Source organism: Medicago sativa, chromosome 4 (assembly GCF_051527215.1).
Source record: "Medicago sativa cultivar Bolivia chromosome 4, Bolivia_mono, whole genome shotgun sequence".
NCBI classification, from domain to species: Eukaryota; Viridiplantae; Streptophyta; class Magnoliopsida; order Fabales; family Fabaceae; genus Medicago; species Medicago sativa.
The window spans coordinates 77,386,436-77,413,382 of record NC_140752.1 but is presented as its reverse complement, the minus strand read 5'-3'; the positions used below and the strand labels follow the sequence as shown (position 1 = coordinate 77,413,382).

Sequence of the window (26,947 nt, the reverse complement as noted above, 5' to 3'; positions counted from 1 at the left end):
CTGTAAAACTCCCATGGGGGGGGGGGGGGGGGGGGGGGGGGGGGAGCCTTTCCTTATTTGCCCCAGAAAAATATAAAATATAAGCACTAATTTTGTGTGTTAAGGTGCATCTCTAATAATTACTCAAAAAAAGGGCATCTCTAAAAAAGAAGACATTATTCTTTTAGGACAAGCACTAATTTGCAGGCAGAGTTTTAAGCCGTACACCATCAAATTAATAAGGATTATCAAGAACCTTCGTGTTTGTGGTGACTGTCACAATGCCATCAAATTAGATGGTGTACCACTTTGTCTACTGGTGCATTGAAGCATAACCAATAATTGTCGTTCATTTAATGTATAAAAGAATAAATGGCTGTGTTCTAAAAGCAGTTCGTATTCCAATTGTTCCGATCCAATTTTTTAAGCCTCTGGAGGGAATTGTTTAATCCGTTAAGAGGTAAGTAAAGTGTGATTAATGATTGTCTTGGCTAAAGATTGAATTTGGATACTCCCGATTGATTCAACTTTAACTAAAATTTGATTAACCACTTGAATCCAATCACTTAATTCTTCAAAGTTTTTTTGTTGATACTTTTTTTACTTCAAGTATTTTTTTTATAACATCTATCTCAAATAATTTGAAGACCTATGAGATTGTTTACATTCTTTTTTCCTTTTTTTTTTTTTGACGTAGGCTAAAAGATGCCTCAGAACGTGACTGTTCACAGCTTTTTTTTTAAGAAATAAGAAAGGTAGAAACTGAAACCCAAGATTGTTTTTATTTTGTTAATATCATTTATTACAATAAGTTTTAGCGATCAGTTATCCTTTTAATAATATATTTGTATTGAACCACTGATTTCAAAATGCAGCTTTATTGAGCACATAAATAAACACAACTCCTATGACTTTCATTGAAGTGCACCTAAACTCAACCTGAAGAAACATAACCATAACAGCATTCAAACATGTCTCATGGATTGAGTCATCATGGCCACAAACTCGTTCATGTCAACCATGCCATCTCCATCAGTGTCCACTGCTCTCACCATTCGCCTGCAGTCCTCAAGGCTGCACCTTTCTTCCAGCTTCCACAACATTTCTTTAATTTCTTCAGCACTTATTTTCCCATCACCATTCTTATCAAATGTTCGAAACGCAGTCTGTATATCCAACGACCTAATCCCGCCACCCTTCTTCTGTGCCTCCATAAATTCTTCGAAATTGATGAATCCATCTCCATCCAAGTCAACCACCCGAAAAATATGTGGCACTTCATTCACCGATTTCTCCATGCCTAGAGATTTCAGGGTAGCTTTGTACTCCTGTTGAGATATTTTCCCATCTTTATTGGAATCAAATTTGTCAAACACCATCTTCATCTCATCAAGGCTAGGCTGAAAAATATATTTTAGCCCAGAGTTTTGTCTGTTCTTTGAGAACATAGTTACCCCAGAGTTCTGTTTGTCCTTTGAGAAGAGTCGTGACGGCTTCCTCAGGTACTTTCTCTTTGAGAGGTTGTATTGGAAATCAAGGAAACTTGTCCTTGACATTTTATGAGAGCTTCAGTTTATAATTGACATGAAAAAAGAGCACCTTATTTTATTTATATTAATGAGAGATGGAAAAGGTAGTGATATCTCACATCATATGCCAATCTTAAGCTATCAGTTATTCCTTATCAATTTCTGGATGACCACGAAACTGAGATGCTAAAAAGAAATATGAAAAGAATAAAGTGTTTCTAAAGAAAAGCAGAATTAATGGACAAGAATACATTCTTTCCTTAGATCTCTGTATGCTTTCCTATTTTCCTTCTTGGGATTTTTCATTTCCAGTCATTTCTTTGGGGAGGAAAGAAGTGGGGTGTTATAATCTTTACAAGTCTCTCTAATCGTAAAAATGTGGATTTACATGAGTTATTGAGTAACAATCATGGAAGAATAAAGCTCATCAAGATGAATACAGTACAGTATGGATTCCCGAGGTAAAGAAAGGGAACTAGAGAAAATTAAATAAAAAAACTGGGGGCGAGGTTAGTGGAGAACATCAACCATCATAACGGTTTTCCATTACCCAAGTCCTCCATTAAATCAATATCTTTCCGAGCTGTTATCTTCTGCACATATCCTGAAAAACGGACACCAAGACCAGTTATTCCAAGTTGACAACTTCAAAAACAACAGCCAGTAAAAGTGAATACAAAGAAACAATGGTATTTTAGAAAGTCAACATAGAATTAAGATCATAGAGGTACCTTTTCAATAGAAAAGGCGTACTACCAAAGCAAGACACTTTGCATATAAAGACAAGACAAGCATACAATTCAGGAATAACCCACTGATTTGAGATAGACTCCTACGTGACCCCAAAGCAACAGAATTCTTACTTTGTAACACTTAATGTGTACACCATCTTATTTATGCAGCTTATCACTATCCCCCAGAGATAACGTGGTATAAAATGTCTAGTATAGTATAAAGCACCTAAGAATCTATGCGGAGTACCTACCACAATGAAAGTGTGGTAGGATCAAACAAGAACTACAAGCCAACAACTCCTAATATACACATGAAATTCCTAGGTAAAATAAAAATTTAATTCGAAACAAAGAATATGTAACATCCTACATCTTGCTTACTTTAATAGTAAAAGCACAATGAAACAATGGTATTTTAGAAAGTCCTACAGAATTAGATGTCATGATTCATATGACTATGGGTTGAGAATCTTATTAATTCAAATTGGACAACTCCAAAATCACGCAACAGAAAATTTCATTAATCACTAGTTGTTCACCATATAGAGAAGTCGAGAAAAAGATCAATGGAATACAAGTGGAAACATTCTACATCGGAATAGCTAACCCGTAGAATATATCTAGCTTTAATATAACCTGAAACCTTATAATGGAAATATCAGAGTACTTAATAGTGAGCTATAGTGGCATAGCATTGCCGCCATGACAACCAGCCCAACGCACGCATATAGCACGTAGCTAGTATGAAACATTTTTCTGTTGAATTATTAATTCCAGTGCCTCTTTGGTGAAGCCTGCCAGGGCATTATCTCAGCCACAACTACGGCACTTAAACCTTAGCCCCAGCATCTTGTTTTTATTGACTTGTTTTGGGTAACTCTTGAACATTTATGTGTAGAGTATGCATTACATGTGTCTGTCCATTATATTTCAAACAGGGGTTAGTTATCCCAGTACGGAATTTTTGGAGCTGGATGCTTCGCACTGCCATTTATGAAAAAAAAGAAACGGTGAAAGTTTCTCTCCTCGCTAGAAGGTATAATTTTGCATGTCTCAGATGCATACCTAACAGATAAACTTATGTCGTGTCAATAATATTTTCATACCGTCTTCTCAAGTTTTAGTATCATGCTGCCACTATCTTCTATGTTGAAATGGTTAAAAGGATAGAAACAATATTACAGAAAAGTCTGAACAACTAATAGTGCATATAGAAAGAATTTTAGTATAATACTGAATGATTTAACCGTAAAATATATGCCAAAGTAAATCATAAATCATAAATCAAAACTACAATTATCATGCTAATATTCATAGGATACTCATATGTCAGATATTCACTTACATCTAGACAACTTTGATGCAGGACTTAGGACTTTATATGCAGATACATACAACAACAACCAAGTTTTATCTCACTAGGTGGGTAGGGTTGGCTTTTACAAGTATATATGCCTCAAAATAAGATGCTGCATACGTTATAATAGAAAAATGTACAATTGAATATTCATTAAATATATATCTTGCATATAAAAAAACTCAGGGATAAATATGCATCTTGTTTGTCCCTATAAAATTTACATTTTTTTTGGTCCTTGTGCCCCCTTTTAGTCCCTACAAATTGCAAAACTGCATGCTTTTGGTTCCTAAAGAATGACTAAAAGCATGCAGTTTTGTAATTTGTAAGGACTGAAAACTGAATATAGGAACTAAAAAAAAAAAATTGAGATGAGTATAGGAACTACAAACATATTTAACCAAAAAATTGTTTTTTTTTACATTTAAAGTAAATTTTTCCTAGTGTATGTACATCAGTACTTGTATCTTTTACAAAGGCCAAAGGGAAATTGTTTTTTTAGACAACAAAAGGAGAACGTAACCATAGTTGTTGTGTAAAAATGAAAACCCTTCATGGACTATGTTATCCAGTCAAAATAATTTGAGAGCAATAAACCCTGCTAATTAGAAATTATGAAAACAGTAAAGCTGCTAACAAATATAACAGAAATAGAGTACTATCCCTAAGGAGATATAGGGTTATACTTACATCACTTCGAAGCTGGGTTCCTAGTTTCAAAGACACTAAAAATGCTTAATAGTTAAAGATGCTAACTTTTTTCTCCAATGACTTTGAGATAGAAAAGTGGTTGGGCCTGCAGAAAGGGGACAGTCAGGTGTGCCTATATCTAAAGGTTCCACATACAAAAAAGAACCTAACCATTTGAAGTCAAAGCCCTTAAATAGCTAAGCAGCACCGACTTTACTGTAATCCCTTCCCCCACTCCACCCCATATGGCTGCAACCATTTAAGGAGAGTTAGGCGTATATAACAGTATATATTAACAAACAAAAGAATAAAGAAAAAAAAAATCTCGAAATAACATAATTCAGACATGTCTGTATTTTGTGGATATTTTCCAAGTGTGATCATATATATGTTGCAAAACCTTTAAAGACATTTGATACAGTTTATCTAAAGAAGAATTTTACAGTCATGAGCGCTCTCAAATCCCTCAGGCTTCGCTACATATATAATGAATCATAATTTGTTGGTAGCGGTAAGGACGCTGACATGTTGGTGTACCCTAAGTTCGAACCCGAGATTCTCCATTCATCCACACTTAAGGTGTGTGAGTTTAGCCACTAAGCTACTTGACTAAAAAAATCATAATGCTCAAAAGTTTTAGTCAAAAGTATACCAGCACAAAAAGGAAAAAACGATAAAAGCATGTAATGTAATACGTTGATAGGAAATGCATTACCAATTCCCATACAAGGAATGCATTTGCAAGTGACCTCTTTCCCTCTTTTGTTATAGTAGCTTACATATCCGGATCCTTGGCAGCTACGACACTTGCCAGTCCATTCATAAACCACCTCTTTACAATCCTATAACCCATCATCAAAATATCTACTCAATTATGCATAAACAATTTAATTAAGAGATTATAACATAATTGTTTATCACAAAAGTGCTTATGTATAAGTGCTTATCAGACATAACTAAGCTACTGGTATTTCTATAACAGAAGATAAAAAAAAAGTAAAATTGTGTTGATATAAGCTATAAGTTGTTTGGTTATGTAAGTATATAAGCTAAAATAAGTCAAACCAAAGAGAGTCTAGGTAGATAGGATACCTCAAGTTTGGGGTCACATTGAAGGCGTTCATCAATGACTTCAGGAGAAACAGGAGAAGAATCAGGGTAAGTCATGGGAAGTGGAAGAGGCTCACCATTATCAACCATATATCCTTCTCTATTTCGTGACCATTTTCTCTCCTTAGCTTTCACCTTCATCCACTCGTTCCCGCCGGAGCGTCTAGCAGCGGCGCCAACTTCTACGACGGCCGAGGTGGTGGGGAGGGAGAGCGACTGGAAGAGACGAGGGATAGAGGTGGGCCGTGGGGAAAGGTCTCCGGCAGAAGCACGGTAGCGGAAGATGAGGGAACTTGCATTCGTAGTAGATAACATTCGTGTAAGATAGATTGAAATTAGGCGAGGGAATTAATTGTTACTAATGCGATAATTTCAGAGAAAGGGTCAAATTCAAATTTTATGCTGCTGCTGCTGCTGCTACTTCTTCTTCTTCTCTGTATGTATTGGCTGAAATTGCGAGTCTCTGCCATGCTATCACTTTTATTTATGGGAAGTGTGTATGTGTTCATAGCATGTCAAGACAATTACCCAAAAGAGATATTATTATTGTATTTGTATTCAGAATTAGAACATGGATGATTTTAAACAAAACGATATTTTTCAAAAATAAATCTTTAATCAAAACAAACTAAATCACCTCTAAAATTTTGTACTCTAGTGTTTCATTACCTTGATTCTATGTGAATTAGTTTTCGAGATAGGATATTTATTTTATTAATTTTATGATCATTTTTAGGACAAATCTCTTTCATATTCATCTCGTCTTCTTACTAGTCTCCTTCTCTTTCTATTAGATTTGTCTCAAAAGAAAAAAAAAAGTTATTTAAAAAATTGTCCGAAAATGGTAATATGAATATATTTCTCATACTTTTTTCGGTTACTTCATGTTGGTTTTCGAAAGAACAAAATCTAACAAATAAGCTCTGAAAGATTGAGTAAAAATATTCCAGTCGGTTTTTTTTTTTCTTGAGAAAAATTTTCCACATACTTCTTGGCTAATAATAACACTTACAAGTGTATTTTAGAAAAGAGCTCAAACATATTTCAAAATCAACTCAAGTTTATAATACTTTTTTAAAATTGAGAACAATAAGTTTGCTTTGTAATTTCAACTTGGTAAGTTGTGGTATTCTTACTTAAGTTTTCAGTCTTCCATGAATACAAGTATTATATAAGTTTGAGTTGAACAGGGTTGTTATTTGATTATTACAAAGTTACCTCTAGCAAGGTTCTTAATGGGAGCTAGAGTTTGAAGGAAGGAAGAATAAATTAAGAAGATTTAAGGTCTTCAAGGAATAGTTTTGGGAAATCACGACAAGAAACAACGTCAATATAGGAGTTTAGTTTTGTAGCTTCTATGTTTTGACGGCAAGAATGCCTTGGGACGTAAAAAACTACAAACATGCTTAAATGTCGTGCATGTTTAGATAGTCAGATGAGATTGACAGCATCACAGTGAGCCAATGCAATTTTGACAAAAGCTACGTAAAATCACTAAGTCACTGTGATTTTGTCAAACTTGCCGCCAATCCAGATATACACACACACGAATTTATAGAGCCCAATTTCGTCCTTTTTAAAATAAAATAAAAATTCAGCCAAAGTGATTTAATGGTTTTTTAGCTCAATTTTTGGCGCAATTTCGCAACTTAATGGTTGTTACAAAAATAGATTCAGCCAAAATGAAGCATACATAGACTAAATTGAGCTCAAAAAGTTGTGAGTTTATTATTTTAGAAGGTGGAATATAGTAATAGACAACTAAGTAAGCTAACAATTTAGATAGATGGAGCATTGAGGGACTAGCTTGCCATTTATTTGAAATTCTTAGAGACTATTTCAGGATTTTCTTTTTTGCAAGGAATTAAATTGGATTGCACACATTTGTTGTCAGGAACAATTTTGGTGAATTGGTATTATACTATGTGAGGACGATGGTCATAATAGAGGTTAATTCAAATTCTTTTATAGATTATTTGGATCATAATCTGTCATGTGCTCACTTCACTGTATATATCATGCATGATCAGATATTGTGTCTAATACCATTAGGAAAAAGAAACAACCATAACAGAATCTATTTTTGTACTCATTACTAACTTATGATGTATTTACTTCACATATATAGTTCTGGTTTTACAACATGATTCCTGATATATGTATAAGGGAATAATGAGATTCATTTGGTTCCAATTCTCCTCTTCTCATTCGAATTATGATTGTATTCAAAACTTCCCAATCACATACAAATCAAAATCGCCAGGATTTGCAATGACATTATGCTGATTCTGATAGAAGAATTTGTTGAAGCCACCTTCAAACCAAAAACATATAATTGTCAGTTAGCAATATGGTTTCAGTTTCAGAAGAAAATATGTATATGGATAAAGTTATAATAAGGAGCAAAGATACAAAAATGTAGTGTTGCATTTACTTGGACTTCACTTCACTTTAGTGTTTTGTAGCTTTCCCATCAAACTTTTTATTTAGCATATCAGAAGAACTGGTTTCACAGACACCATTTGTTAGCACAGAAAAAAAAGCTGGTAGAATGAAGGAAGAAAAACAATGCAATGTCTTGTTTTTGCAATTAAATGGCAAAATCTTACATCTCGCGCAGTTTTGGAAGTTTCTCTGTGGATGGAGGAAGTTTTCCTTCAAACTTGTTATTCTCCAAATGCCTTTATTCAACAATGATCCAGGAAAAAGGGGAGTAATAAATCAGGTTATTGTAGAAAATTTAAGAAATCTAACAACAAAATAATGCAAGGTGGTCCATCTAGTGAGGTACATACAAAGTTTCTAACTCCTTCAATCCGCCCAAGTCAGGGATAGTGCCTGTGAGTTTGTTTCCCCCAAGCCAACTGTAATCAATTAATATTCACAAAGTAGCATTATTTAATAGTTAATAAAAAAATATCAAAGGGAGTTATTTATGATGTTTCAAAACAAAAGGCTAGATTCCATACAGGTGAGCAAGAGCAGTTAGATGGCCAATACTTGGAGGAAGAGTCCCAGCCAGGCCAGCATTAGTTAAATTCCTTCACACATGCAAGAAATCAAAATATGTACATGAATCAAATAAAGCATACTTTACTAGTATACATTAAGAATCTAATTAGATCCTTTGCAGCGACTTTACCGTGCAAATCAATTAGATCCTTTGCACGGTGCAGTCAGTGCAGAGGATCTACATATGAACTTACACTATGGTGATTCGTGCAACAAATTGATTAGAGCATGTAACTCCAGTCCATGAATTCCCTTTAGGCCGGCAAGGATCACCGTTCCAATCACGAGGTGGATTCTGAATGCTTCTAGCCAAATCTTCCATTGCAATTACTATATGGATAACCACATTATAATGAAATTATTCAAATTATAGTATAATGAAAGAAATTTCAAAATAGTGAGATTATAGATTAGTATAAGTTAATTACTGTCTCTAGTTTGAGTTCGTCCGCCAAGGGGAAGAATCTGATAAACTTCTCCAGCATTAAGCATAGGGCCAACAGGCATTCCAGGAGAAGGTGTCATAGTAATTTTGGTCAGCCCAGAAAGTGGCCACTGTGCAGCATAAACTGTGACACCCTTAGCTGAGGCATTAAGGTTAGAATAAAAGGTGTGGCCATTAATAGAAACATCAAAGGTTCTCCAGCTAAAAGGGCTTGGATGTCTGTTGTCTTGAAAATAGAGGGAAATGTAGTAGTAAGTACTTGGAAGGGACAATGGTGGCCACTGAATTTCAAGTGCTTTTCCTTTGCTAGTGGTTATTCCTGAACTGAATGCTTTAACTGGAGGAAGGTTCCAGAAGTCTGAAGATGTTATATTTGACTGGCTTGCCACAACTGGATTTTGGTCCTTAAATGGTTGCCACATCCGGTTAAATTTGTCATCTGGAAAACTAAGTTCACATACAGAAATCACAATCATTAGAATTCACATCATGCCTATTTAATTCCACATTTCTACAACTTGAATACACACACGCACATCAACAATATATGCAATGTGCTAATTTTTTTTTATAAAAAAGCAAAAAATGTATTATTATAAAAGACATAACACAAAGTATAAGGCATAATTTGGTTATGAAATGAGATTACAATGTTCATCAAATCTGCAAAATACAGACCCCCTCACCAAAAGCACCAACTCAAAAGCAATATGGCAACCGCCAAACAAGCCTAACTCTTTCCTTTTTGGGGGGATAAAACATGATATCTTCACAAACAACCGCAGAGACTAATCTCACGAGATAATTGAAATTCATTTAAAGGGTTGATCTAATTTAACATATTTTTTCATACCCATCAGTCTGAAACCGAACCCGTGATCACATGCTCAAGGGACTCAAGTATCTATGATCACGCCATAATGATAATTATTATTTATTTTTTTTGACAAAATAATTATTTCTGTTGTTTTGTACTCCTGAGAATTTAGACACTAAAAATGAAAAAGAAAACCATAAAAGAATATGTTTGTGTACCTAATGACATCATCACTTCCAAATGTATGCCTGGAAACAGATACAAGGGCATACTTGTTAAAGTCAGTAGGATTATACAAAGAACCATCCAAGCTCTTAACCTCCAAAGCAGAGATGAAGGGACTTAAGCTGCCAGTATGTTCATTCCTACCCAAACAAACACTCAACTTCTTCCCATGAGGCATTACCACAACCTCATAATATGAACTAAGACCTTTGGCATAGTCCTCTGTTGTATTAACAATGCTCCATATCGTCCCTTCAACGATTTGATCGAACACAGGTGGCTGTTTCCCTCCATCAAATTCTCCATAATAGTATATAGTCTTCACAAGGTATTTGTTTCCTTTGATAACTGGAAATGAATAGCAAAATTTTTTAGATGCCGTGTTGGGAAAGTAACGCAATGTGGACAGTGTTGGCAACAAGTCTGTTTTGTTGATTGTGGCGACAGTTCCAACCTTTGTGTAGCTTCCATCAGGAATGTATTTTAGACTGTCTACCGTTACCTCATTCGAGCCCCCGCAGTTTAGAAAATACCCTGCATGCATGCACAAAAATTCCAATATTATACAATTCTGTTTGTCTTAACCCTCCAGTTCTCTGAGAAAATAGCTCTGGTAATCCAGAGTTCAGCCACAAGGTAAATAGAGTCTAGCCAATTATTGTTTCAGCTAGAATTCGAACTTGAGTTCTCTAAAACGAGATGAAATTGTGTGCATATATCTAACATGCAGGCATTGAAAAAATGAAAAATATTAAAAGAAAAAAGCATCTTAATTAATTAAGCCGTTAATGTATGAACATAATGAATGAAAATATAGAATCATATGAACAAGATTATAGTTGATGAATTAAATGAGGTTTATGATAAAAATATGTGTAGGTACCTAGAGGGTTAGAAGGGGCAGAATGGGCAAGGAGAGGGACAGTGACAAGGAATAGGAGGAAGACGGAGGGGCTCATAATGTCATAAGCCACTGCCCCACCTGAAGGCATGGGATTTGGTGGGTGGGTTTGTTGAAAAGAGAGGAGAAAGAGAAAGAGATGGTGGTGATGGACATTGCCTTGTTCCAGATTCAGAAGGGATGACACGTCCAAGGCTCTCCTGAAAAATAGAAATAATCATGCCTTGAATTGGTCATATACATGTACACTGTATAATAATATGTTCACCAAGGTTGACGTCGGTTGAAATTAATCACCAAATATTTCATTGCATATACTTTTCCTCTAATGCCTTTATTTTGATAAAAATGATTTCCTTTATTACTGCTACTTTTAGAAAATGATAGTATTAATAACCAAAGATTTAAATGATCTTTTTGGTGTATATATATATATAAAGGAATAATATGATAGAATAAAATAACTTAAAGGATCACATGAAGAATTTTGTCTTAAAAAAAAATTTACATCAAAATTTTAATATCAAATACAATGTCATATGGCTTTTTACTACGAATTACAAGACCCCCATTTTAACCGGTTGCAGAGATAGCCGTGTTAAAATGGTGACACAATAGTGATATTTTTGCAATTAAGTTGATGTTGCAACATTGTAAGCCGATTATTTAATAATTGGCTTATAACACTTTGAATGCGATGAAATTTTCACAATTAAGATGAAAATTTGAAATACCTTACAAGGTGGTAAGGTATTGTGCAACGCACATGATGAGAATAGTGTTCACCTTTTTCTTCACATGTCCAAGTAGTCATAATATTTGGAGCATGTATGAGTTATCCTAAAGTATTAACTCGGCGATGAATCATGAGTCTTTTCAGTGTTTTTCATCTCACTCACACGCTTTTTGGAAAACCTCTTAGAAAGTCACCCATCCTAAAATTGCTCCAAATCAAGCACGTTTAACCGTTGAATTCTTATGAAATGAGCTGCCAAAAAGAAGATGCATCTTGTTGGTATAGGTAATATCAAACAATTCTTAAAAGTCTTCATTCAACCATGTAGTCTTATACACGCACGATCTCAGGATCCCTCTCATTCTGATGTGAACTCGATTCGCCTAGAAGTTGTTAGGAGCCGCTCATTGTCATACCTTGTGCATCGGAGACCACTATCCGTCCTCGTCAGTCTTGGGTGTTACATGCATCATTTCTCATGTTCTGCGGGTAATGTCAACTAGAGAGTTAACGCTTTTTGGCTGCATATTGTGGAATATATGGAAACTATGGAATTAAAGTGTGGAATGACACAATTGATGCACAATGTTTCGTATTAGAGTGAGCGTCATCTATGTTGTTTGAATGGGAAGCAAAACGTCAGACTCGTTACACTCATAGCAGTCAAGGTGTAACGTCTGTCGTAATTATTTAATTATTTTGATGAGTTTTAACATATATTTATACGATTTATATGTGTGATTTATATGATTTATGAATCTAAGTAGTTTACATGATTTATAGGTAAATTGTGTGATTTTCAAGATTGATGTGAAGTATGTGATTTTGTGAAGTTATAATGTTGGTGTGACTTATTTTATTATTAAATAAAATAAGATATGAAAAGTAAAATAAAAATATTAAAAATGGGGCTGTTTGGTGAGAAGAGTAAGTTTAGAGGTGAGTAGAGTAATACGAAAAGATAAATAGGGCAGACATAAGTTAGAAACACAGTACGTACGTTTTTAGAGAAAAAAAGGAGAAAAGTCATAAGAGAGGAGAGCTGCGATTTTCTGCAATAACCAGATAAGGGTGAGACTAACTCTCAATATTATTAAGGGTATGATTCTGAAAAATGAATTTAGCATGTTTTAGGATGAGTCTGTGAGATTATGAGAATTAGGGTTTGAGTGAGAATTGATGATTAGGTGATGGAAAACTGCTGAATTGATGTAAGGGGGAGTTTATCTTCACCACAAGGGCTGCATGAACATATGGGTATATGGGTAGTGAAGGGTGTTGTTTCTTATTATTTATCATGATTCTTTTAATAAATTCATGTTAAATTTGTGCTCTATTTTGTTGATGTGATTTTAGATATATTATTATTTCTGAAATTTATGATGTTGATGTGCTAAATTCATGATTCAATTGTGGTTATGTTTTATTTTGAATTTATATAAGTAAAAGTGAGTTTTGTTTTTAGAACCGAAGCTTCGAAATTTCGACATTATTATTGGTGCGTTTGATTTGCAAAATGATGGATACTGGACAGAACAGTACAGGACAAGTGTCTAAGTTACAGGACAACTTTTTGTACTCTCCTGTGTTTGATAAATTGTGCACAGAACAAGCAGTTGTGTACTGTACCTTGTTTGATATGTTAATGTACTGGACAAAATAATACAAAATTGACTATAATACCCTTTATGATGTGAAATGTTTGATTTGCACTATGTAAAGTTTATAAAACAAAATTTTTAAAATTTTTCAACTATTTTATTTATTATTATATTATAATAATATTATTAACACACTTGAAAATTATTAAAGCAATATAAATTTATTAATATACCAAGAAAAACTACTTCGTAGGGGTGGATATATACCAAGAAAAACTACTTCGTATATTCCTAAAATTTGAAATAAGTAAAACCAAATCATAACAAATGCATAAAATTAATATCCAAAATATAGGCTAAATAAACATGTTCCAAGTCTAATGTTGATAAGCTTCAAAATAAGTCTTAACTAAAACATAAATTATAAATGTGACTTATCTAACATGCCTTCATATATCATCATCAAATTCGAACACCTTGTCACATTCTCATAATCTTCCTCACGAAAGACATTCTTTGGGAACCTTCAAACTCCCAAAAGAATTTTTCATACTGTTGGTTCTGAGAAAATTTGATTGCCAAGTCAATTTCCTCTTCAGCTGTTAATCCTAATTTCTTAATCTCTTCAACCAAGTCAGATTTTGAAGGATCCGGCTTCGAAGGATCTGGAAATTTGCCTATAGCTTTAGCAAAATCAGCTGACACAACTTCCATTTTACTGTTAAAACTCTCCAGAAAATTAGTGGCTAATTGAGCAAGTCGAGGTCTTTTAGAAGATGGTCCTGCAGAAATAGGTGAATTATCCTGTTGGTGCACTAACTCATCGTTATCAATAACTTGGTTCTCAGTTGTTTCATTTCCATTTCCATCATCAGCTCCAAGGCCATTTGCACGATCTTTGCCAAAAATACCTTGCAATCTCTCAAACTCTTTAAACTCTTTACCGACATGGTTGCCAACTTTGGGATGTTTCTACAAAAGAAAAATAAAATCATCAAATGAATAAAAAATCAAATAACAAAATACAACCTATACACGCTACAAGTTAAATACCTCCAAATATTGAGCTAAGACTTGACTGCTGTCACATTTAACACACTTTTTTGTGTCATCCCATCCAAACCCACTAGTGTTCATCATGTCAACAACTTCATTAAGCTTTGTTGACCACCTTTTCATCTTGTTAACAATTTGCTTGGTATTGATAAGTATTCCAGGAATTTTATTTTTCATTCTCTTGCAAACTTCCTCATGAGTTCCAGTCTTGAATGTTCCATTCTCTCCTTTGTTTCCAGCCACCACCATCTCTTCTAATATAGTGAGTAAAGTTTCTTCTTCAATTGCATTCCAATTACGCCGGGCTCTAATGTTACTCATGGATTGTTCACTATTAATCCCACCCTCATTTTCCATTTCTAAATAGTAAAAAAAAATCAAAAGGTTGTGACATTCACATATTAATAAGTTCAATAAGGATTATGACAATCACATATTAATAAGTTCACACTTCATTCATATCATGAAGAAAACAAAAACTAAAATGAACGTGACAATCACATTTTAGTAAGTTCACACTTCATACATACCACAAAGAAAATAAAATCTAAAAAAAGATCCATATCCATAAAATACTTTATCTTTATTGCCTATGTCTATTCCTAAATTCTGTAAACATTTGTTGTGCATGTGCATCCCTCCCTTGAGTCCATTGGCTGCTAGGTTCAATAGTTTCCACTACATCAATGGGTTCCTCACCCACGGGTAACTCATCTTCTGCTAATGGAGCAAATTCTTCTGGATCAGATGCCATGTGCATGCGGATAAAGTTATGCAATAAACCACAAGCAAGGATCATTCGACATTGTGTCCTAATGGGATAAAATGATGGACTTCTTAATATAGCCCAACGTTTCTTCAATAGTCCAAAACATCTCTCAATTACATTCCTTGCCCGAGCATGCCTATAATTAAATAACTCTTCACGATCTTGAGGTGAACGTCGACCGACACCCCACTCTTGCAAGTGATATCGTTTACCTCTATACGGGGCAAGAAAGCCTTCCCCATTAGTATATCCACCATCAACAAGATAATATGAACCTAAAAATATTAGAAACTATTAATTGTTTGTAATCACGTTCGCATATTCTAAAAGAAAATATGAACGTGTCTTACCAATTGGAACTACCAATCCATTTGGCCTTTCTATTGCATTTCGTAATACCCTAGAGTCTGAAGCTGATCCTTCCCACCCTGCTAGTATATATATAAACCTCATATCTCTTGTACAAACACCTAAAACATTTGTTGCAAGACCACCTTTCCTCGTACGGTATCTAGGCCTGTCAGACGCACTTGGTGTAACTGCTATATAAGTTCCATCTAAAGCCCCTAAGCATCCCTAGAAAGTGTAATACATGATTCAAAGATAATTAGATCACTTAACTAGAATAATATCAGGTAGCTAGGTGCACAATTTTGGTTATGTTATTGAGAAATGTATTACCTTAAACCACTTCCATCTTTCATCAGTGCAATCTTGAGGTACTGGTTCAGGTTTGGCAAGTAAATCATTACGTAACCTCAAAACTGCAGCCAACACTCTATGACAGTACCTGCTTATCGTTTGTCCTGACCTAGATAATCTAACTTGAATACTTCTATTTTTTGTGTGATGAGCGAGTACATTTAAAAATACTGCAACTTGCTCTTCAACCGTCACTTGTCTAAGTTTCACTAATCCTCCTCGCACCCTTAAAACCTCACAAAGATGTGCAAATGTATTTCTACACATTCTTAGTTCCCATATGCAATGAGAATCACTTGCACTGATGATAGAGTCCAAAACATCCCTCCTTGACTCATATCTAGTTAAAGCTCTTTCATTCAAAGATCTTCTCTCATATTCATCCCTCAAAATGAAATTCAAGAAAAAAAAACTAGCAGCATATATTGCCAAAATATGGATATACATCCTCCATAAAAGAAGATAATGAAAAACGTGTTCATCATCCATTACAACTACATAAAGAAACAATTAAAAAAATAAATATAAGAAAAAATACTATATAAAATAAATGAATCAAAAAATACATTTTTAATTTATTTTTTACACATACATAAAATAGGAATAAAACAAAAATCAAAGAAAAGAATGTATGAAAGATGAACATGTCTAGTGTGAATAAAAATAAAAAATAATTAAAAAAGGTGGCTTTTGATCTTTAACAAATACTCCCTCCGGTCCTATTTATTAGAGAAAATTGAGTCAACAAAAGTTGATGTATTTAAACTAAATTTTTAACCAGATACATCAACTTTTGTTGACCTAAATTTCTCTTATAAATAGGACCGGAGGGAGTACTTGATTCTCTATTGAAGGAACACACAATACACATAAGACAAAAGTGAATGAAAAAGTACATAAGCAGAGTAAACAAACATTTGGCAAAAAAATATTATTAAACAAAGAAAGCAGTAGCATGTGTAAAAGAGAAGTAGCAGGGTATGAGTATGACGTGAGAGAAGTGAGATGAAGAAAAAAGCATCGAAATTGTTACCTGACAAACAGAGAAGCAGCCGCACTCAATTTAGCAGGAAGGACGTGAACAGTGTTGTGAAGAAGTGAGACAGCGAGAAAACCTAAGATCCAAAGGATAAAAACGTCTTTTTGGGTTAGTAATCCGCTGGACAAAAAGTTGTCCCCAACTAAAGTGGTGGACAAAAAAGCGGCTACTTGTCCTGTACTTGCCTATTTATTTTGTGCTGTCCTTTTTTGTTTTAATAAATCAAACGCGGTACAAATATTTTTGTCCTGTCCAGTCCCTTAATTTTTACTCCCTCCGTCCCGGAATAACTGACCCATTTTCTAAAAAAAAGTGTCCCAAAATAACTGACTCATTTCAATTTTCAATACAACTTTCATCATTTCCAATACAATATAACACTAAATAATACTACTTTTATCATTCCCAATACAATATATTCCACTTTTCCCTTTATTTATACACTTTTCTTAATCTGTGTGAAAAACCAAAGTAGGTCAATTAAATTGGGACGGAGGGAGTAACAAATCAAACGCACAGTTTTTTTTGTGTGTATATCGTGTGTATTATTGCTCATATTCTGATAGAGACTATTGAATAAAGATCAGCTCACCTAGAAAGCTTAAGCTATATAATGGTTATTCATTGTTTATTGTGTCTATTTGAGATGAGTTTTATATGGTCTATGTGTGTACTGTATTGATACTCGTAAACAAAGATTTAGATCCTTGACATCATAAAATATTGAATCATAAATTTTGAATTAAACAATGCATTCCTTTTCGGCTTAAATTGTTGCTGCTATGTACTTCATATATCAAATTGTTGATATATTAGTAGTCAAATCTGATAGTCATGTATGCCTTATTATATTTTAATTTTATTTGATTTGAGAAATTAATTATATTAATAATAAATATAAATTAAAATAGCCCATATTTTGTCTTGAGATATTAAATAATGAGTAAAGATGAATTATTTGATAAATTGTTGCTGCTATGTACTTCATATATCAAATTGTTGATATATTAGTAGTCAAATCTGATAGTCATGTATGCCTTATTATATTTTAATTTTATTTGATTTGAGAAATTAATTATATTAATAATAAATATAAATTAAAATAGCCCATATTTTGTCTTGAGATATTAAATAATGAGTAAAGATGAATTATTTGATAATGTGTGTTGATGTGTACTTTATGTTTTATTTAACGAAGTGTCATAAGTGAATTATTTGACTAAGTGTAATTTGTGAACTATGTGATATTATGATGATGTGTTGATTTAACGATGTTGTATTTGACGATGGTGCTATTTAAAGATGTGTATTTGTCGTGTTATATAAAGATGTGTTATTTTAAGATGTATGATTTTAAGATGTGTAATTGATAATGATGCTATTTGGAAGATGTGTGATTTAAATATGTGTTATTTATGATGCTTATGTTGATGCGATGTTTAAGATGTTGATGTCTATCGTTTGATGCTGTTGACCATTAATGTCATAAAGTTGTAAGTGTCAGTCTAAGTTGTAAAGTCGTAAGAAGTTGTCCAAATTATTGGAATCATATAAGTTGTTTAAGAAGTTCAAGATGTCTAAGTGTGTGTTTGGTTGTGCGGTGACGAGAATTGATTTTGATAGAATTGATTTTGTAGAATTGATTTTGAGTAAAAGTGAGTTGAAGGTAAAGTGATTTATGTTTGGATATCTTTAAAGTAAAAGTGATTCATATAAAAATTGATGTTTGGATAGTTTTTATCAAAATTGCTTTTATATGCTAAATTACCAAAAAGACATCACACCTTATTTTTATTTTTATTTTTATTTTGGTAACAACACCACTCACTATTATGTTTTTTTATTTTTTTTAGAGAACCACTCACTATTATGTTAGAAGGTAAAAAAGATTCCGCCCAACTTTAGTAACCATTTTTAATTAAAAAATAAAAATAAATAATCATGTTGCTGGGTACTATCGAATTCTCCAGAACGTTCAATTGGTTTTACTATGTCTCCTACAATCTAAAAACTTTTCACCCTACTACCCTTCATTCCTCCTTCTCTTATTTCTCAATTTTCTTCTTCAATTCTATCAATTCTCTTTATCCATCTCTCACACTTCATGTTCATTTTCATTCATAAAATAAATTCCATCTTGATGACGTTTCTATAGTGGAGAAAGGAAAGGAAACATGCAACAATTGCAGGGCTAGATCTGGGTGATTTGGCACAGATTAGTGAGTCATAGTAAGAGTTATTGATGATAGTTGTTAAGGGTAAAAACGGAATAAAATGAATTCTGAAATTGTAACCCAACAACAAATTGAGAATCGATTCGCAGAAGCTAGGATTCCTGGCATTTGGTAGAATTGAGTTTGGGAGGCAAAATCGATTTTTCAAGAAAAAACCAAACATGTTTGCAACATACAAGAATCACGTTTGCCGACAAAAACGCACATTTGAGGGGCTGAAACGCGTAACCAAACATATGCTAAGTTGTAGGAGTTGAGTCCATTGCATACTCATTAAAGATGGGGGCTTGAGGCCCGACAGCTTTATGCTCAAACTATGTTGGGGGCTTTAGGCCCGGCAGCTTTATGCTCAAATTACGTTGGGGGTTTTAGGCACGGCAGCTTTATGCTCAAACTATGTTGGGGGCTTTAGGCCCGACATCTTTATGCTCAAATTACGTTGGGGGCTTTAGGCCCGACAGCTTTATGCTCACTTGTTGAAGAGCCTAATTACGCTCATATATGTTGTTGAATGGTACCACATGCATTTGCATATCAAGAAGTTTCACGATGATTTAAGTTGTTAAGTTGTTAAGAGTTGCATTGTCAAGTTGAGTCGTGTTGTTAAGTCAAGTGTTAAGTTGAACATGATATCTGTTGATGATTTAAAAGACGATGAGTTGAATATGATTTAATGATAATATTTGATAATGATATTGATTATGATTGATACGATGCTAAGATGATAAATGCTTAATATGTTATTGATGTTTTATGTTGTTAAATGTATTTTGATGAATTATATGCTTAATTTATTGATTGTGAAATCTCACCCCTTCTCTTGAAAATGTTGCCCTTCGTATGGGTAACTTGCAGGTAATAAAGATTAGAGGCGTTCGTGAGTGGACTCCTCACTTTGTGTCTAGGTGCTCTGATACGTAACGGGATGGGGCTTGCTTTCATAATCTATTTCTTACGTGTCTTTTTATGAACCCTTTTTATGATTAAGTATTGAACTATTTTATGAGATTTTCTGATAAGGCCTGCGTGCCAAGACTTCTATCATGTTGAACTATTTTCCGCTGCGTAGTTTCAGATTTTATGATGAATGAACTTGAAGGATAATTATTATTATCTATTTTATGACTTTTAAGAATATGTGACATTCCGTTTATGAAATAAATACTCTGATTTGTATGAAATTTTTATGTTGGGAAAACGAGGTGTTACACAAGGTAACCTAACAAGACCTATCAATTGAACTAAACCATCTAAAGGAAGAATGAAATGTAAAATTGACGTATTTTTCCTAATCATGATAATAAGGTTGGTACAAGAGTATGCATTAAGGACGAGATAGGTGCCTTTGTTCTGGCGAAAACATAATGGTTTCAACTTACTTATGATGTGCATATTGAAGAAGTGTTGGGACTGTTTTCAACACTCAAATGGGTTCATGAGCTAAATTTAGGATTCCATTGATTTTGAACTTGATTCAAAAAGGTGGTAAATAGTTTTGTTCTAAAAGACATGATGCTACAAAGTTTGAATCAACCTTAAAAACATTAAACAAAGAAAGACATACAATTTACAAAGAGTTAAGAATATGACTTTCTAAACTAACAAAACCCCACTATTTAAAACTCTCAAAATACTAGCAACATCACATTGGATCATCTTTTCCTTCAAAAAAAATCACATTGGACCATCTCTCCAAAAAAAAAAATCACATTGGACCACACTAATTTTTTTGTTACATGAGAAAACGTTAAAGCAAAAAAAAAAAAAAGACTATTGACTGCGGTGATAAGCAACATCCATATTGTCTGTCTTAAGCAATAAACGAAGTTCAGCTGAAGGGTTAAGCACGATCAATAGATCACTCGTAGGCCTTGTTCGAAGTTTGACTAAGAAGTCAGCACACATATTACCCTCTGTGAGAGTGTGACATAGTTGAAAAGTCCAACCATTAGCCATGTACTTTCTAATAATATATATCTCATTTCCTTAGTGGTGAGTGGAAACATCAGCATACAACACTAGATGAATAATATGCATGGAATCAGTGCAACAAATAATGTCTCTCCCAACAAATTTGAATCTCATGCATTAATGCTAAGATTTCGACATGAAGAATATTTGAATAACCAATATTACCATAAAAGTCACACATAATTTGTTCATCGAAGTCTCTAATTAAACCAGTGAATCCTGTCATCCCCAGGATTGGTTTGAGCACTACCATTCACATTGGACCACACTGTGAAAGGGATTGTTTAATCTAAATTTGAAATTAACCTTTAAGCTGTTTTTTTTTTTTTAATTAAAAAAATAGGCTAAAGCTTAGCTACGAAGTAATGTTTCAAGAAATGAAAAACCAACATAGAGTAAAAATAAAAAATAAACACCATGGAGCGTAGCGTACTATAGAGGCGTTAAATTCACGCAGAAAGCAAATCAAAGAACAGAGAGCGTGTCAGGCGAGTAAAGTAATAACCGACATTAACGCTATAAAACCGTTAACTGATCCATTTCCATTTCAAATCCCAATATACCATAATCAATCAATCACACCCAATTCAAATTTCAATTTTCAAATCTTCAATTTCATTTCTAATTTTGATTTCGATTTCAATTTCATGGGTACTTCTCAATCCCGCGAAGGCCGTGAATTTTCCGATTCCGACTCAGATTACGACGAACAAGACGATGAACAAGAACAAGAAGATCAAGATCAATACCAAGACGTTCAATCTTCATCCCAATCACATTCCACCAACCTCGATGATGTCGACGCTAAACTCAGTGCCTTAAAACTCAAATACTCTTCTCCTTCACCTTCAAAATCACAATCAGAGACAAAAACACCACTTCCCAAAAACGCTGTCAAGCTTTACCTTCACATCGGCGGCAACACTCCCAACGCTAAATGGATTCTCTCCGACAAACGAACCTCCTACGCCTTCGTCAAAAATGACGAAGACGACGACGAACAAAACGATGTCGCTCAAGGTCAATGGATTCTCAAAGTCGGTTCAAAAATCCGCGCTAGGGTTTCCACCGAACTTCAATTAAAGATGTTTGGTGATCAACGCCGTGTTGATTTCGTCTCCAACGGTGTCTGGGCTCTTAAATTTCCCACCGATGAATCCTACCGGAAATTCGTCACTGAATTTCAAAACTGCACGTTTGAGAATGTTTACGGTTTATCACCGACGGAAGAGAATAAGGTTAAGGTTTACGGTAAGGAGTTTATCGGTTGGGTGAAGCCGGAAGCCGCGGATGATTCCGTTTGGGAAGATGCTGTTTCCGATGATGGCTCCGGGAAGAGTCCGGAGCCTTATCGGTCTAGAGGTGATTTGATGGAGGAGTTTGAAGAGGCTGCAAATGGTGGTATTCAAACCCTAACCCTAGGTGCTCTTGATAACAGTTTTCTTCTCAATGATGCTGGCTTTCAGGTTTACCGGAATTTTGACCGGGGAATTCGAAAGGGGGTAGCTGTGAAATATGAAGGTGGGAATCTCCGGCAGGAGACGCCGAATAAGGCTTTGTTGATGAGGGCAGAGACTAACATGATGCTGATGAGTCCCTTGAATAGTGGAGCGCCACATGCTTCGAAGCTGAACCAGCTTGATATAGAAACAGGGAAGATTGTTTCAGAGTGGAAGTTTGAGAAAGATGGGGCTGATATTACTATGAGGGATATCACAAATGATACCAAAGGGTCACAATTGGATCCTTCGGAGTCGACGTTTTTAGGGTTGGATGATAATAGGCTATGTCAATGGGATATGCGTGATAGAAAAGGAATTGTTCAGAATATAGCGACAGCGAGTTCTCCAGTTTTGCATTGGAACCAGGGGCATCAATTTTCAAGAGGGACTAATTTTGAATGCTTTGCAACAACTGGAGATGGTTCAATTGTGGTGGGGTCTCTTGATGGAAAGATAAGGTTGTATTCGAATAAATCGATGAGGATGGCGAAGACGGCTTTTCCTGGGCTTGGTTCCCCGATTACAAGCGTTGATGTTACTTTTGATGGAAAGTGGGTGTTGGGTACAACTGATACTTATTTGGTGTTGATTTGTACATTGTTTACTGATAAAGATGGGAAGACAAAGACTGGTTTTGGTGGTCGTATGGGAAACAGGATAGGTGCTCCTAGATTGTTGAAGCTCACTCCTCTGGATTCACATTTGGCTGGAACTACCAATAAGTTTCATGGTGGCCATTTCTCATGGGTAATCAATCACTCTTCTCTATTATTGTGGCATTGCCTTCTATTTCGCATTGACATATAGCATTATCATCTTACTTTTTTATGACATATACAAATGAATATGAATGGGAGCAAAACACTATTTGACACTTACTTACTGTCCAACACACACACACACATATACATTCTGATGTTTTTGTTAAATCCCACCATAGTCAACATTAAATAACCTGAATCACCCCTTTTACTGTTGAAAAGGTAAGTATGGAAGTGTGTTTACTTACTAACATGTGCATTTAACTGTCTTTGACCAACTACTTTTTTTATATTCCTTATTTCCTTTGTTAATGACAGAACTTTTCGTCCATACCTGTACAGTGTATGAAAGAACTTCTCGTTCATGCACAGTGTAATTGTGGATTGCGGAAAATAGCGGTTTGTTCAAATTCCGCTATGCAATAGTTCTATACCTGCGCTATAACCGTCATTTGACAATGTTTTTGAATTAAATAGGATATCACAGGAAATAGTGGTTTGTTGAATTTTTGCTATTTTACAGCCGCTATTTAACAACACTGACTGCAAATTTCATTAAGCTGAAAATTTTGACATTAAGTACCATCAATGTTTACCACTAAAAATTCCATTCTAGGTTTTCTTTTGTAAAGGGGCAATTAATTCTCTTGCTGTTATAGGCTTATTACCATGTGCGGAAACTAGGGTGTTATTGGTACATGGATGGAACTTCTTCTGTCTGATTTAGCAATAGTAGGGGGGTAAACCTAGTGGGTCATGCACTTTCTGTTACTTATGTTTGGGTCATACGCTTTCTGTTTAAAAGCTAGGTACACATTAATGTAATGTGTGATCCATATAATAGTGCGATTGTGAAATTATCATTGAGCTCGTCTAATGCAGCAAGATGTATAAATGGCCGATTCTGAAAATGATGGGTGAGATTTAATGATAATGGGTAGCGTAAGTAATGAGGGATATTTAAAAAAATTGTAAAAGGATGAAAAACAAGTACAGGATCACCATTAGTAGAGTACAAGACATAGCTTTTAGCATGTTAAGAAATCAAGTTATCATGGTTCACTCCATCAACTCATTAAGTGAAATTTTGATTTTTTTTTTTTTTTGGTTGAAATAAGTGAAATTTAGATAATGTTATCAGTAAATTGGGCTGATATCATTTTTAACAAACATTATGTGCATGCTTTTAATAGAAGACAGGACTGCAGGGAAATGGTTATTTGTTTGCAGTTGAAAGAACACTGAACACTATCACATTCTGTGTAGCACATAATCATTTATAGTGATCAGTGAGTTATAAATATGGATAGCCAAATGCACCTCGAGATAGAATTCCTTGTTTATTCCATGCTGCATACTTGCATCTGGAATGTTAATTTAAACTGATGGTGATTAATTTTAGTTTAATTTTACTGAGTTAGTCAACCTGCAGCAAGTATTAATCATTTGCTTTTTGTCTTTCAGGTCACTGAGAATGGTAAACAAGAACGCCACCTTGTTGCGACTGTGGGCAAGTTCAGTGTGATATGGGATTTTCAGCAGGTAAAGAACAGTGCTCATGAATGTTACAGGAATCAACAAGGGCTAAAAAGCTGTTACTGTTACAAGATAGTATTGAAGGACGAGTCAATCATAGAATCACGGTTTATGCATGACAACTATGCTGTTAGCGACTCCCCTGAAGCTCCGTTGGTGGTAGCAACTCCTATGAAAGTTAGCTCTATCAGTATGTCTGGAAAGCGAACCCGTTAAACCTCCGTTTATATTTTCTTTCCTATTTTCCATTTGAAGGTTTCAAATTTCTAGTGTTAGGAGTGCTTTGAACAATTTATTGCTTGTATTTAGTTTGTGCAGAAAATTTAGGTTACCATGTATCTCTTTTATTTCTAACACTGGTTATTTTGTGATTACAAGTTTGGGTTTTGTTTTGGTTATTACACAAGTTTGGGTTTGCAAAGACTGAGGAAATGTCCTTTTTAATTTCCAAATTAAAGAAAGAGTAGTTTGTTTTAAGATAGCCGCATTTAACCGCTTTTCTGTTTTCTTCTTTATTTTCTGATTGATCCAGAAAAAAGCTGCATTGCCATGGCAGATGGTTGAATTATTCTGCATGAATTTTCAGTTTTGTCACGTGTAGAGCTTCTCCTACATGAGGCTGATTTTGTCGAGCCTGGGTTCCCTTTCTCCTTATATTAAAAACAGAGACGCATGGCACGAGATTGGCCATGGTCAAAGAGCAAAGGACATCCAAGCCATGATTTACAACCAAGACATAGACATACATAGATTAGATACAACAAGTCGTACAACTTCAGGCACCCAATGCTTTGACTGTCAGCTTAGTAAAGCATTTCATCCCCAATTCCCCACCAATCTACAGCAACATTCAACTTAAAAAGGGCACGATTAGATATCCAAACATAGCCTATAACTATGGTCACGAAAAAACATGCATATGCCCTTTGTTTTGGTTTAACGACATGCAGTTATTACTTAACCAAAAAAATGCTGGTAAAAAGTTATATTTCTCAAAAACATTCATAAACCAATTAGTTAATTATTAAATCGATAAATAGATAACATAATTAAGTAACCATACCCAACTAACTAGCAAAGGACGAACATTGCAGCCTCTGGGCATGAACTCGAATCTCAGTGGCAGTATCATGGTGAGTGATTGGGAAAAATGGTGCCCAATGCTTATCATCAACAGACACACCATATTTTGAAAACATTAAAAGGTGGTTTAACTGTGTGTGTATGCAATGAAAAGGCACTTAATTGTAATGGGGAAATAGTCACTTTGGTTCCTGAATGTGTAGCAAGTAGTCATAATAGTCTTCCAATGTATCAAAATTCCAAAATAGTCCCTGATTGTCCACTTTTTTAGTCAAAATAGTCCCTAAAGCTTAAATAACCCCTTAATACTCACAATAACTCTTTTGATATAAGGACTAAAATGACAATAAGTAAGTACGTATAAGAACTAATATGACAATAAATAAGTCTATTGAAGGACTAATATGACAATATTAACAAAATATTTTAATATCAAGGACTATTTTGACTAACAAAGTGCACAATCAGGGACTATTTTGCTATTTCGATACATTGAGGGACTATTATGACCGCTCGTCACTCATTCAAGGACCAAAGTGACTATTTCCCCTAATTGTAATCCTTAACCACGTCTATTACAATTCAAGAGAATCTTTAAATATTGAATTCCCAATTTAAAAATTAGACAATCCATAAAAGGCTTAAACCTATGGGTGTTCGCGGTGCGGTTTGGTTCGGTTTTGAGGGTAAAAGTCACCCGAACCGCAAGATAAAATCCGAACCAAACCAAACCAAACCAATGCGGTTTGGGTTGGATCGGTTTGTGCTATTTTTTTTAGACGATACAATTTTTTGTTTCCAACATTAAAATCAATTTAAAAAGCTTAAACACAACATATTTTCTGCAATATTTTAAATTTCATCAAATATTACAATTTCATTTTCATTTTACAATGTTTCCAACAACATAAACAAGTTAAAAACATGGACAAAACATAATCCTATTTAGTAAGAAATGCAGACTAAGATTTAATCTTTCTCTAAAATTTCAAATAGTACATAAATACATTTTTAAATAAAAAGTAAAGAAAAAATCTAACAAGAGAAAAAATATGTCATTTTATAAAGTTTCCATTGAGTTTCTATGAGTATTGGTCTAGGTGAGATATGTTTAATCAACATTTTTCTTATGTTGCGGTTTGGTTTGGTTTAGTTCAG

The 26,947-nt window shown here is 34.3% G+C and overlaps 5 protein-coding genes across 5 annotated transcripts; 1 reads left to right on the top strand and 4 right to left on the bottom strand.

Annotated features, from left to right (window-relative positions):
* Window positions 1-735: 735 nt before the first annotated feature.
* Window positions 736-1,535, bottom strand: CML30 (Calcium-binding EF-hand family protein). Its single transcript, XM_085703781.1, has one exon. It carries the CDS (start codon window positions 1,533-1,535, stop codon window positions 945-947), a length of 591 nt encoding a protein of 196 aa, XP_085559907.1. The 3' UTR covers window positions 736-944.
* SCO2 (protein disulfide isomerase) lies at window positions 736-5,916 on the bottom strand. Its single transcript, XM_085703782.1, has 3 exons — window positions 5,382-5,916; window positions 5,005-5,131; window positions 736-2,112 (listed from the first exon to the last, which is right to left on the bottom strand). The coding sequence occupies exons 1-3, from the start codon at window positions 5,712-5,714 to the stop codon at window positions 2,039-2,041; spliced, it is 534 nt and encodes a 177-aa protein (XP_085559908.1). The 5' UTR covers window positions 5,715-5,916; the 3' UTR covers window positions 736-2,038.
* Window positions 5,917-7,467: 1,551 nt separating this feature from the next.
* Window positions 7,468-10,971, bottom strand: LOC146932131 (Leucine-rich repeat (LRR) family protein). Its single transcript, XM_085703779.1, has 9 exons — window positions 10,782-10,971; window positions 9,892-10,432; window positions 8,840-9,303; window positions 8,606-8,741; window positions 8,369-8,440; window positions 8,195-8,263; window positions 8,009-8,080; window positions 7,834-7,902; window positions 7,468-7,713 (listed from the first exon to the last, which is right to left on the bottom strand). The coding sequence occupies exons 1-8, from the start codon at window positions 10,888-10,890 to the stop codon at window positions 7,851-7,853; spliced, it is 1,515 nt and encodes a 504-aa protein (XP_085559905.1). The 5' UTR covers window positions 10,891-10,971; the 3' UTR covers window positions 7,468-7,713; window positions 7,834-7,850.
* Window positions 10,972-13,433: 2,462 nt separating this feature from the next.
* On the bottom strand, window positions 13,434-16,834 carry LOC146932130 (uncharacterized). The gene is made up of 3 exons (XM_085703773.1): window positions 16,697-16,834; window positions 14,190-14,551; window positions 13,434-14,108 (listed from the first exon to the last, which is right to left on the bottom strand). The coding sequence occupies exons 2-3, from the start codon at window positions 14,547-14,549 to the stop codon at window positions 13,617-13,619; spliced, it is 852 nt and encodes a 283-aa protein (XP_085559899.1). The 5' UTR covers window positions 14,550-14,551; window positions 16,697-16,834; the 3' UTR covers window positions 13,434-13,616.
* A 4,622-nt stretch (window positions 16,835-21,456) lies between these two features.
* On the top strand, window positions 21,457-25,183 carry LOC146932129 (Vacuolar import/degradation, Vid27-related protein). Its single transcript, XM_085703771.1, has 2 exons — window positions 21,457-23,156; window positions 24,635-25,183. Exons 1-2 carry the CDS (start codon window positions 21,555-21,557, stop codon window positions 24,920-24,922), a joined length of 1,890 nt encoding a protein of 629 aa, XP_085559897.1. The 5' UTR covers window positions 21,457-21,554; the 3' UTR covers window positions 24,923-25,183.
* Window positions 25,184-26,947: the final 1,764 nt, after the last annotated feature.

Excerpts from the sequence above, each read along its gene's own strand:
- CML30 (XM_085703781.1), bottom strand. The coding sequence starts at position 1,535 with ATGTCAAGGACAAGTTTCCTTGATTTCCAATACAACCTCTCAAAGAGA.
- LOC146932130 (XM_085703773.1), bottom strand. The coding sequence starts at position 14,549 with ATGGAAAATGAGGGTGGGATTAATAGTGAACAATCCATGAGTAACATT. Across the intron at positions 14,109-14,189 it reads TCTTAGCTCAATATTTGGAG|AAACATCCCAAAGTTGGCAA; the intron begins GTATTTAACTTG and ends TTTCTTTTGTAG.
- LOC146932129 (XM_085703771.1), top strand. The coding sequence starts at position 21,555 with ATGGGTACTTCTCAATCCCGCGAAGGCCGTGAATTTTCCGATTCCGAC. Across the intron at positions 23,157-24,634 it reads ATGGTGGCCATTTCTCATGG|GTCACTGAGAATGGTAAACA; the intron begins GTAATCAATCAC and ends TTTGTCTTTCAG.
- LOC146932131 (XM_085703779.1), bottom strand. The coding sequence starts at position 10,890 with ATGCCTTCAGGTGGGGCAGTGGCTTATGACATTATGAGCCCCTCCGTC. Across the intron at positions 10,433-10,781 it reads TGCCCCTTCTAACCCTCTAG|GGTATTTTCTAAACTGCGGG; the intron begins GTACCTACACAT and ends GCATGCATGCAG. Across the intron at positions 8,081-8,194 it reads TTGAAGGAGTTAGAAACTTT|GCATTTGGAGAATAACAAGT; the intron begins GTATGTACCTCA and ends TGTTGAATAAAG.
- SCO2 (XM_085703782.1), bottom strand. The coding sequence starts at position 5,714 with ATGTTATCTACTACGAATGCAAGTTCCCTCATCTTCCGCTACCGTGCT. Across the intron at positions 5,132-5,381 it reads AATGTGACCCCAAACTTGAG|GATTGTAAAGAGGTGGTTTA; the intron begins GTATCCTATCTA and ends GATGGGTTATAG. Across the intron at positions 2,113-5,004 it reads CATTCCTTGTATGGGAATTG|GATATGTGCAGAAGATAACA; the intron begins GTAATGCATTTC and ends TCCGTTTTTCAG.